The sequence below is a fragment of the Phalaenopsis equestris genome, unplaced genomic scaffold, assembly GCF_001263595.1.
Source record: "Phalaenopsis equestris unplaced genomic scaffold, ASM126359v1 Scaffold000443, whole genome shotgun sequence".
In the NCBI taxonomy this organism is placed as follows: Eukaryota; Viridiplantae; Streptophyta; class Magnoliopsida; order Asparagales; family Orchidaceae; genus Phalaenopsis; species Phalaenopsis equestris.
In genome coordinates this window covers 184,187-196,132 of record NW_018164884.1, presented here as the reverse complement: position 1 = coordinate 196,132, position 11,946 = coordinate 184,187, and the positions used below count along the sequence as shown (strand labels likewise).

Sequence of the window (11,946 nt, the reverse complement as noted above, 5' to 3'; positions counted from 1 at the left end):
TTGCCAAAATATTTTTAGGCTGAAGCAGTAAAAACCGCCATTTATTTGATTAAAAGTGATCCATCGCTGCCTTTAGAGGAAGACTTACATGAAGAAACCTAAAGTGATAATGAGGTAAATCTATCTCATTTAAAAGTATTTGGTTGTTCTACATTTGTGCATGTCAATGCAAGATTTAGGAGTAAGCTCAACTCAAAACTTGTAAAGTGCACTTTCAATGAATATAACTCAAATGAGTTTGGGTATAAGTTTTGGGACTACAAGAATCAGAAATTCATTAAGAGCATGGGTGTCAATTTCAATGAAATGGAGATGTACAAGAACATGATCAGAACACAGGATAACCCGTCAGTTACTTTTGAAAAGTCCAAATATGTTGAGCTAGATGACATTGGTGATCAGAATAAAGGAGAAAGAAAAAGTGTTAAACCAAATAGAACACTAGAAGTTCCTCGGTCACCTGCTACTAAAGTCAGAAGTCCAGCAAAGTGATATAACCGGTTTTGTTATACAATTTTTTGCTAACTGACGTGGTGAACCAGGCTTTGAGAAGGTCACTCAAATTAAGGATTCAAGGAAGTGGGAGTTTGTTATGAACGATGAAATGCGGTCATTAAAATCAAATCGAACATGGGTTTTGACGGTATCACCAAATGACAAAATTATTACACAAGTGAGTCTACAAGCTGAAAGAGGAGTAAGATAGTAACAGGTGTTATAAGACAAGACTTGTTGTGAAGAGATTCTAGCACAAGCAAGAAGTGAACTATACAGATTTTCTCCGTTGGTGAAGATGATAACTGTCAGGGTTGTGCTAAGTCTGGTAGCAAAGAAAAATCTACATCTGGAGCAGATGAACAACTTTCTTATATGGAGATCTGGATAAGAAAATATACATCGTACATCCGCAGGGTTACAAGGTTACAGGGAAAGAAGGTCTGATATATAGGTTGAAAAATCCTTCATGGCTTAAAGCAGACTCTCAGGCAGTGGTAAAGAAGGTTTGACATGTTCATGTCAAACAGTGGGTACATGAAATGTCAGGCAAACCACTGTTGTTTAAACACTTTGATAGTTGTCATAAGATGACGTGTTGATTACAGGAAAAAAATATAGGTAAAATCAAGAATTTAATATGAGCAATTATCAAATGAGTTTGAAATGAAGAATTTAGGTAAAACAAAAAATATTCTCGTGTTGAGAATCAACAGGGATATGAGTGCAAATACACTGAAGTTATCTCAGACAAATTATGTTGAGACGATCCTATAGAAGTTCAACATTAGCAACTCACGGTCGGTTTGCACCCCCTTAGGTATACTTCAAGCTATCGAAAGAGTTATTGTCTAACTCTGAAGCAGAACAAACACAAATCGAAACTCTGTATGCTTCAGAAGTTGGAAGTTTAATGTATGTTATGATTTATATTATACAAAATATTGCATATGTAGTGAGAGTGGTCAGAAGATACATGAGCAATTCATGCAGACATCATTGGGAGGTGAAGTAGATTCTCAGCTATTTCAGGGGAACAATCAACAGAGCATTTTGCTATTAAAGTGTAGGGATTAATCTATAGAGATTTGTAGATTCAGATCTGACGGGAGATGTGAATGATAGAAGTACAATTCGACATTTTTGCACTTTGGGGAACACAACAGTAAGTTGGGTTTTCAGGTTGCAAAAAATTATTGCACTTTCAACTACGGGAGCCGAATATATTGCTATCGTTAAGGCTAGCAAAGAGTTGATTAGGCTGCAGGGCTTTATGGCAGAATTGGACAAGAAATAAGGGATTGAAAAGTTTCATAGTAACAGTATGAATGCAATTCATCTTGCTAAATAAACTCATTTTCATGTTAGGACAAGCATATTCGGCTGAAGTATCACTTTATATGCTCTCCTATAAGAGGGGTATTTGTTCTTGGAGAAAATACACAACTCAAAATCCTACAGATATGTTGACAAAAGTAATGACTATCGCGGTTGGAGCTACATTTGGCTTTAGTTGGAGTCCATGAAAGTTGAGACCGGGTGTGAGCCACACCACGATACGTGACTATGAAGATGGTACAGATGGAGGTGCAGATCTACTGGACAAGTGTGTTGGGTAATATTAATCTGTGGGAGATTGTTATGTTGTGGAGTCTAAAAAACCCACAGTCGAAGCATCCATGCCCTCAGGACATTGGCGCGACGTGCTCTCGCCCATAGGGGGCATGCCGGCACCGCATGTTTGTGGCACCACTGCCCTCAATTTCAAGAGCCTAAGCGCCCAGTTGCAGAGCATTAGACATACTCGCGCCTGAATGATTCCTCAGTTTAGTTCAGTTTAAAGCCTCGCGTTCGAGCCACGGAAGTAATTCTCTCTCGCATGCATTTTTTTGATAAGGCTTCTGTGAAGTGAACAAGGATCAAAGAGAAGAATTTAAGCTTGTGTTTCTCTTGTGGGATCGAGAGGAAGGGTTTGAAGAGAAGTCTTGTAAATTCCCTCGATTTTAGAGATGAGATTTGAGTGATTATTTTGTAGTTGTCCTAATTTCATAATGAAAATTTTTTGGCGGTGTGGCTCCGTTATTTTTTTCTGTTCTTGAGTTATGCTTTCTTTTCTGGAATTTTTTAACTTGTGCTTCTGCTCGATTTTCATTGTTTCAGATTTCTCGAATCAGTGTGATCCTATTTTGTAGTGCGGTTTCGATTTATAATTGATCGAAGCCCTTGTAGAAGAGAAGGATAAAAATTTCCATCACAACAAAATATGTGTCTAGTGGCATTAAAGTCGAATTTAGAGAATACCAGTTGAGATTGCAAATTTGGAACCTTCTTCTCAGAAAACTCGTATTGTTTCACAGGTACATTAGCGGCCTAGCCGGAAGAAAACAAAAGCAAACATTAGGAAAATATCACTTAATACCACTCAAAAATGGGTAAAAAAAAAAGAAAAAATCAGTGTTTCTATCATACAATCAGATAGGAAACAAACTTCAACTCTTCAGGCAACAAAAAGAGTAGAGCATTTCCTTCAGCACCTTCCCCACGAGCAGTTCGGCCAACTCGGTGTACATATTCCTGAGCAATATAGCATTTTGTGGGTAACAGAAATTTAAACAACATATTAATAGAGAATTTTGAAATAACTCTTATGCTTTACTGCATAAAAATAATATAGAAATAAAAAAGTAGAAAAACATTATTGCCTTTGGCTCATCAGGAGGATCATACTGCAAAATCCAATCCTAGAAAAAATAAAAAAACAAGCAATTAATTTTTTAAACAAATTGATATACACAATAAGAAAAAGAAAGTTTAAAGCACAGCAAAACAAACCACAGAAGGAATATCAAGACCACGAGCAGCAACATCAGTACAAAGCAAGATACCCTTGCTGGCCTTACAGAAGTCAAAAAAGGTAGTAGTCCTTTTCTGTTGCTTCTGCTTTCCATGGATATCATAACAATCTATCTGAATATATTTGAGAAGCTCTGCATGGAACTTGACCGAGTTGCAAGAAGAAAAGAAAACCATGACCTTTTTTGACAAATTCTTCTTCAGAAAAGCGTACAAAACCAGGAATCTTTTGTTGCTTGGCACCACACAATAACCCTGCTGCAGTCCTTCGACGGTAATCTATTGAATCATTGTGGTCATTTCCAAGCAGACGTATTAATAAAAAGAAGGAACATTTACATACATAGCAAACAATTCTTATGTATTTACATATTACGCACCTAAACTTTCATATTTACACACATGACACTCAAATCTTTAATATCACATCAAAAATAATATTATTACTACTTTTAAAAAGTCAAATCTTTAATATCACATCAAAAATAGTATTATTACTACTTTTAAAAAGCGATACATATTTTCATGCATAAGCTTAAAGCACCAAAGTGCTATGAATGTAAATATGAAAGTTTAGGTATGAGCTATGTAAATACATAAGAATTGTGGGCTACTTATGTAAATTTTCCTAAAAAGAATAGCAGGAAGAGATAGGATCCTGCAAATTACCTTTGATCTCCCATCATCAACACCGATATATACAGGAGCTTCCTTGAATGTTAATTTTGCAAAATCCTCAACCTGCATGTATCCTTTCCAAAAATCAGTAAAGGGGGAAGAAAAGAAGGTTTGAATAGAATAACGCTTCAATTACAAACCTCCTTAGTCTGTGTAGCCGTAAACAGAGCTGTTTGGCGGTCCTGCATGGATATATATAATTATATATAACAATAAGCTGATAATTCAAGAATAAAATAACAATTAAATCCTAATAGACATTTTGGAAAAAATTAATATGCAAATTAAGGAAGGAGCAATCATATTTGTTTTACAGTGAGTGGATTTCAATCTCAGAAGTAAATAGATTTGAAGTGGTGTTATAGTAATAATTTGTATTATAACAATTCACTTCTAGTCAACTCTGTTTCTGTATTTGGTTGGGCTAGAGTGAGTTTCAATTTTATCCATTATCACATAATTTTTTACATTCAGTTGTTATTCTTAAGCAATAAAATAATATTTTGATTATCATAACATTAATTTAATATTGCTGTATTTCTATTAAAAATAGGAAAAAGCAAAACTGATAGTGACTTTCTAGAAATCAATATTGAAGCAAAAATCAACATTTTTTATAGTGAGTTGCAGAATGAAAACTTCACTCAAACAAACATATCAATTTGAAAAACAAATTTGTATTTGGAACGAGGTTGTAGCCATGGGTAGCAAGCATACCCAAGGACATTGAGAATTGAATAATCGAGATTATGGTTTCACAGCAATTGATATGGATAGAGATTTTGAATTGTCAAGGATGACATTCTATTTATCAGATCGACGACACTGATGAGAATATCAACTAAAAAAAAAAGTAGGCCAGCTTCTAGAATGGCACAGTTGGTTTCACTGCCTGTGATTTTGTTTGGCTACCCTTTTTTATTCATGGGTGTAGGGGCTGCCTGTGATTTTGTTTGGCTACCCTTTTTTATTCAGGGGTGTAGGGGCAGTAAATTTGGCAAGAGATGTTACATTGATCAACTGATTTTGTTGAATATGGCTTGTACAATCACCACCACAAGTAGGGGAGTAAATGAGTCAAGCACAAGTCAACTCGCCTCCTATTGCTCACTAACTTGAACTCAAGCTCAACCTTGAGTCAAGCTCGGCTCATGGCAATAACGGCAAGCTCGCTAGCCGGCTTGCTAGCTCTAGCTAAAGAAGAAGTCGCTAGAGGAAGTTCACTGGAAATGGTGTTGACGTGACTAAAGCCTTGAGCTGAAGACTAACTTGAACTCAAGCTCAACCTTGAGTCAAGCTTGGCTCATGGCAATAACGGCAAGCTCGCGAGCCGGCTTGCTAGCTCTAGCCAAAGAAGAAGTCACTAGAGGAAGTTCACTGGAAAAGGTGTTGACGTGACTAAAGCCTTGAGCTGAACGAAAGAAATTGAAACAGGAACTCAATCGATATGGCATCATAAACCAGATAATGCGAAAGCTTACTGGAAAAAGCATAAGTGTGATCAGTGAAGAAGGCTCGCTCGCCAAAGAAAACAACGATACTTGCGAACACCCGTTAAAGAAATAATGGATTTTGCAGGAAAGGATTAAATCCAAGATAAAAGAATTAATATTTTACCATATTCAATATAATATTATGTGAAAGAAATTAATGTGTTTGATTAGAATAGTTTCAATAACTTGAGAATTATTTTCAAAATAAAGCGAGCTTGTGACTGGCTCAAACTCGTATGATATAAGAGCTATAATCTAAACTCAAGCTCAGGCTAGCGATTCAATAAGCTCAACTCACAAACTCATCAAGCAAGAATTGGTTCGGCACACGTACACCCCTAACCACTAGTTTCAATTTGGGAGTTTAGTTGTCATTCTATTCATATTTATCTCCTATGTTAAATTTTGAGGTTAAGCCTGTTTTATTATTATTATTATTATTAATGAACCCAACAAAAAAAGTGAGAAGTCAATAATGAATAAGAAATTTTGAAATTAAGCCTGATTTGTTTTTCATTAGAAAACCCAACAAAAATGTAAGAAGTCGACAATGAATGAGAAATAGTATTTATAGCCTTGGTTTCGAATTGTTGGTGAAAGACAGATTGCAACAAAGTGTATAATCCAGAAAAGGGAAAAACAGTGAGAAGATGATAAAGAAAGTGGTCATTTATGATTTTTTGTCAGAGTTACAGAAAGTATATGAGAATTGATTTGTAGATATACCTATATTGGGATTAATGTAAGCTGTAAAATAAATGGTGGAGCGAAGAGGATATCCCAGCCTATAATATTATTTGAAAGTGGAGGACAGTTTAGACAAGAAGGTACTGCTGCGTGCTAAAAAATTGATTGGACAATGTAGCGAAGTGCAAAATGGGATAGAGAAGAATTTTGTGTGTATTCCAATCTTGGACATGGAAGCCAGCCACATCAACATGGACAAAGCAAAGATTTTCATTAATGACACTATACATATAAGGTTATGGGAACGGTGCAGTACATGAAGATTTGATAAAGTTTAAGCTTACTGGGTGGAGTCAGAAGAATACCATTACTAGCATGTGACATGGGGAGAGCCAAACCATTGCCAACTATGACTTGATGTTAGCTTGTGTATGGTGTTGGATTGGACAAGTTTTCACCACTAAAGGTTAAATGAGCTGTTTACATAGTTATTATTAGGATAACCTTTGAAAAGTTACCAGAATTCACTTTTAAAAGTGAGTTTCAATAGCTTCTGGATGCCTACAGTGAAACAAATTGGACTTAATGTCTGCAAACAAAATAAACACAAATATGAAAATGTTTCATCATATGACTACACCTCCATTCATAAAATGGAAACTTACAATGCAACGGACACTTACTACCAGAAAAACACCAACAAAGAACTTGAAAATAACAAACATAGGTTGGGGCTGGACTTATTGTGCATAATCTCAAAATAAAATAATACCACGTGAGCGACTTGATATGCAAAGCATGAAAGAAAAAAAAAACAAAATTCATGATCTCCACGAGAAAGCAATTTGTGCAACATAATGAACAAAATTTAACCAAAATCAAAATGAAATCAAACCATTGGGGCTGTTCTTTGATTGGAGAAAACCAGGAAAACCAATCATTCATCCTGGAATGTCCAAGGAAGAGCACATGTCTAGAAGAAGCTATTGGTAGCCATGAAGAAACCAGAAAGGAGTAAATTAATTCATAACTGCATTCTAAGTTTGGCAAGGATAGATTAAATTAAAATCCAGAAAAACAATATTTTATATGTTTGCTATTTATATGATAAGGCATAAAAAACATAAAGCTGTTAATTTTTGTCTAATAATTTACCAAGAAAACAAACATCATATATTTGTTAAAATAAAGCTACTATTTCCACTAGTCTTATTAAATTTCATATACTAGGAGAGAATGTCGTCAATCCGGCATTGATTCTGCATCTTAGATGATGAAAGTGATGGAATGCTAGAACAGACACCAAAAAGGAGTGATAGAAGTAACAAGGATTTCACCAAAAGTCCATGGTCAAAATTATATCAACCTTGCACTAATTCTCCTCAAGATAGAACAAAGGCTAACCCATAAAGCAAATACCTAATGCATTATCATTCTAAAAACTTGTTTGCACGAAACAAAATGACTTTTTGAACTCTTGGTCCGTATAGCACGTATGTTAAAGACTTGTTTAATTCTCATTATTAAAACAATTTTTTTATAAAACTCAGTATGCAAATCATGCACATAACAAGCAATTCAATCAGTTAACTCAATAATGTTAGATAGAAGTGGAATCGATAAAGCTATGAATTGGGCATGTTGATAGCCATGTGACTACCTCAAAAGGACTAAAACTCATATACAATTGACAAAGTTATCTCCAAATTCAGTGGCGATTAAAATTAAGTTCCCAAGTAATTAGCAAAGACTCCAATTGAAATTTTTAATTTTCCCATGAATGCAAGGATGACAACTACTTAAAAATAAAAATGCCACATTCATTGCTTCTTAATAGGTTTTCATAATTAGATCACTTATGAGTAATAATGGTCTGTAGACTGACCATTCCAAAGGACAATCTTGTGAAAGAACAAGTTGCATCTCTAAGTAGTTTTGAATCCAACCAAGAGAGCAAGGATAAGATTGAGAAATCTTTTGAAGTCCCAGTTTCCTAATCAGGCTCATTAAGGTCAAGCTCTTTCAACTCCCTATGCAAAATGATGTTCAACAGTCTTTAACATAGATAAGCAAATTGCGAAACTCATCACCTACACTAGAGTTGAGTGACAAACTCGACTCTTTCTCTTTCAAAACAAAATAATTAACACTATGCAATAGGGTATTGAGGAGTATTTTGTTCTTGAAGCGAAGCATAAGCCTCGAGAGGCGGTCTAAGACAAAAGTTAATAAATGGGTAAAAAATAATATATTAGTATCATAACTAATAGATATAATATTAAGATCCTAACAAGATAAAAAATGACAAACAAAAATAATATATTAGTATCATAACTAATAGATATATTAAATAAGGACATATTAACATCCTAACAAGATAAAAAATGACAAATTAGATTTAAATGAAATAACAAATTGCATCTATATGAAAAAATAAATTAAATAAGCCGCAAAATATCATGTAACTTGCACAAAGCAAAAATATAATGTACATATCAACTGATTAATTCATCGAACTAACATAAACAATGAAACGAAAGTAACATAAAATATCAAAGAAAAACCTAAGATGAGTTTAACATAATAGATTTCACTCCCATTATCCAACCAACGTAATAACATTAGGAGGCAATAAAAGCAAGCCGAGCAGCAGGTGACAACAGCTGCTGGAGCGGGCAGTTGAAACAACGGGAATATCAGAAGCAACAGGCGACGGTGGCTACAACAGAAGCAAAGAGAGGCAGAGGAGGCAGTTGTAGGAAGAGGCGGGGGCCGACGACACTAGCAACAAGAGCACCAGGTGGCAGCAGTGACGGCGTTGGAACGAAAGCAAAAGGTGGCACTGACGGCAGTGGCAACAACTTCAGTAAAAATTAAAGGTGGCGACATTAGGAAGCTCAACTATAGAGAAGGGAGTTCTTGTGCGTGAGAGTTACATCTTCAGTTTGTATTTGAACCATCTAATTTAAAAAAAAAGCGCAAGAGGCGCATGCATCAGCCAAATTGAACAATAGGCCTTGCCCAAACTACTTGAGATGTATGCCTCAATACATTTTTTTTTAGATTTGTGCTGAGGCGCGCCTCATATTGCACATTTTTAAAGCAGCAAGTTGCATCACTAATGCTCTGTTGGGGCCGCGTATTTCGCGCGACGTGGTCACAAACCTTTTTTTTTTGTACGTTTAAAAAACGTATTACGGGGGTGTTTCTAAAAAATTTGGACGAAACGTGTGCCACTAGTTCAACCCCGCGGCCTGCGTTTCATATTAACCTACCGCTTGGCTTTTACTACCCTAACCCCTCCTTCCCTATCTCGCGACCGAGGTTCTCTCGTCGCCCTAGAGGTAAGATCCCCGCTTGCCTCCTCCTGTCTGATCTGTGGGTTGTGCTTCGTCTCTACTTGGCTTTTTTGCTTCTTCCTCAACCCTCCCTCAGCCCACGGTATTCTCTACAACTAGTCTGTGACATTATAATTTCGTGATGGTTTTCCGAACTCTATTCTGTCATTGATTTTCGTTTGGTCGTTCACTGATGTTGGATTTTGCAATTTATGCAATTTAGGTTTTTGCAATTCATGTGATTTTGCACTAGTGTTGGTTTTTCTTTATTCCTAATGATTGTGTTGTGGTGTGGTTGGAAGGGTGGTTGTACTGTGAATCGAGAGGTGAAGGTTGTGGTTATGGTGGTTGTGCTGAGGGTTGAGGGTTGAGGGTTGAGGGTTGAGGGTTGTAGTGGTTGTGTTGTGAATTGTGGTGATTGTGCTGAAGGTGGAGGATTGTGGCGGCTAGGGTGGGTTGTGGTGGCTATGGGATGCATGTGGAACCGTGGTTAGATTGTAGTTGTGCTTTGGATGGTGTGGTGGTTGTGCTGAGGGTTGAGGGTTGTGGTGGTTGTCCTGAGATGTGCGTGAAGGTGGTTGTGCTGTGAATTGTTGTGGTTGTGCTGCGGGTTGAGGGTTGTGATGGTTGTGCTGAGAGTTGGGTGGGTTGTGGTGGTTGTGTCTTGTGGTGTGATGAATGTGGGAAGTGTGTAGACGTGTGGTTGGATGATAGTTGTACTATGGATTGTGGTGACTATGCTAAGAGTTGAGGGTTGTGGTGGTTGTGCTGATATTTGAGGGTTGGGTGGATTGTGGTGGCTGTCGTATGGTGTGGTGGTTGTGGGATGTGGTGGTTGTGCTGAGGGTTGAGGGTTGTGGTGTCTGTGCTATGGATTATAGTGGTTGTGTTGAGGGTTGAGTGGGTGTGTCTTGTGGCGTGGTGGTTGTGGGATGTGTGTGGAAATGTGGTTGGATAGTGGTTGTGTTGTGGATTGTAGTGATTGTGTTGAGGGTTAAGGGTCATGGTGGCTATGTTGTGAATTGCGGTGGTGGTATTGAGGGTTGAGAGTTGAGGTGGATATGCTGAGGGTTGAGAGTTGAGGTGGATATGCTGAGGGTTGAGTGGGTTGTGGTGGTTGTGTCTTGTGGTGTGGTGGCTGTGGGATATGTGTGGAGGTGTGGTTGGATGGTGGTTGTGTTGTGGATTGTGGTGGTTGTGCTGAGGGTTGAGGGTTGAGGGTTAAGGGTTGTGGTGGTTGTACTGTGGACTGTGGTGGTTGAGCTGAGAGTTGAGGGTTGTGGTGGTTGTGTCTTGTGGTATGGTGGTTGTATCTTGTAGTGTGGTGGTTGTGGAATATGTGTAAGGGTGTTGTTGAATGGTGGTTGTGTTGTAGATTGTGGTGGTTGTGCTGAGGGTTGTGGTGGTTGTGTTGAGGGCTGAAGGTTGTGGTGAATGCGCTGAGGGTTGTGTTTTGTAAAATATTAATGGTTTGTTTTTTCTGTCCTAGTAACACAATGGTTAAAGACAAAAGAAGTCGGTTCATCAGCTATGTGGGATAAGGAAGCTAAACTCATATTTTGTGAAATCTGTCTTAAGAAGATAGATTGAAAAATAGCCCTACCACCTATTTTAACAAAGAATGTTGACAAAATATTATGAAAAAGCTCAAGGAAATAATGGGAAAGGGGTATGAACGGTTGCAACTTAAGAACAAGTGGTATCAGTTCAAAAAAGAATGGAAATGATGGATTAAATTAAAATGAGGATCCATGGGCTTGGGTTGGGATCCAATCAAAGAGAATTGATGCTTCGGAGGAATGGTGAGCTGAGAAATAGGAGATAACAACTAATCTATGAAAGACTATCTTTTCATTACTTTCTCTACCTAAATTGTATGAAGTAATCCACTTGCCTGTAAATTGTAGGAAGTTTCAACTGCCAAATGACAAAATATTCAAATTCAGTGGAATTGACCCAGATCTGGAAGAATAGTTGAACTGTAAATTTAGCGGGGTTGTGGTGATGGGGATTAACGCCTGGAACCCTAGTGAGAACGGGTTTGCAGACATACTAGAGGAAATGAATGTCAAGCAAGTAACTGGCACCGGTGAAGGCTCAAGCCCAAACCAAAATGAACTAGAGTCCACATGCAGATCAAAGCATTATAGGGTGGAAAAAAAGAAAAAAAATGAACTGCTTTTATTAGAAGTCAAATATCAAAACTGGTGGCACATACACGAGTGAGCCTGGACCATCACATGCGACCTCCATAGACAACTTTATCTAAATTCTGGAAGCAACTCCCAAAGTTTATGAGGATATGTCGTTATATTTGAAGTCATTGAAGTTGTTGGAGGACCAGACCCATAGACAAATCTTCATGACGATATATTTGAACTCATTAAAGTTGTTGGAGGACC

The 11,946-nt window shown here is 37.3% G+C and overlaps 1 protein-coding gene across 1 annotated transcript in view; it reads right to left on the bottom strand.

The window, feature by feature from the left end:
- Positions 1-11,946, bottom strand: part of LOC110027766 (DEAD-box ATP-dependent RNA helicase 27) — a 29,504-nt gene that overhangs the window by 6,694 nt on the left and 10,864 nt on the right. The window contains exons 6-11 of the mRNA XM_020729314.1: positions 4,167-4,208; positions 4,018-4,089; positions 3,328-3,627; positions 3,198-3,236; positions 2,965-3,069; positions 2,797-2,865 (exon numbers count right to left, since the gene is read on the bottom strand). Coding sequence (XP_020584973.1) covers positions 2,797-2,865; positions 2,965-3,069; positions 3,198-3,236; positions 3,328-3,627; positions 4,018-4,089; positions 4,167-4,208 — 627 coding nt within the window. The remainder of the gene's footprint in view (positions 1-2,796; positions 2,866-2,964; positions 3,070-3,197; positions 3,237-3,327; positions 3,628-4,017; positions 4,090-4,166; positions 4,209-11,946) is intronic.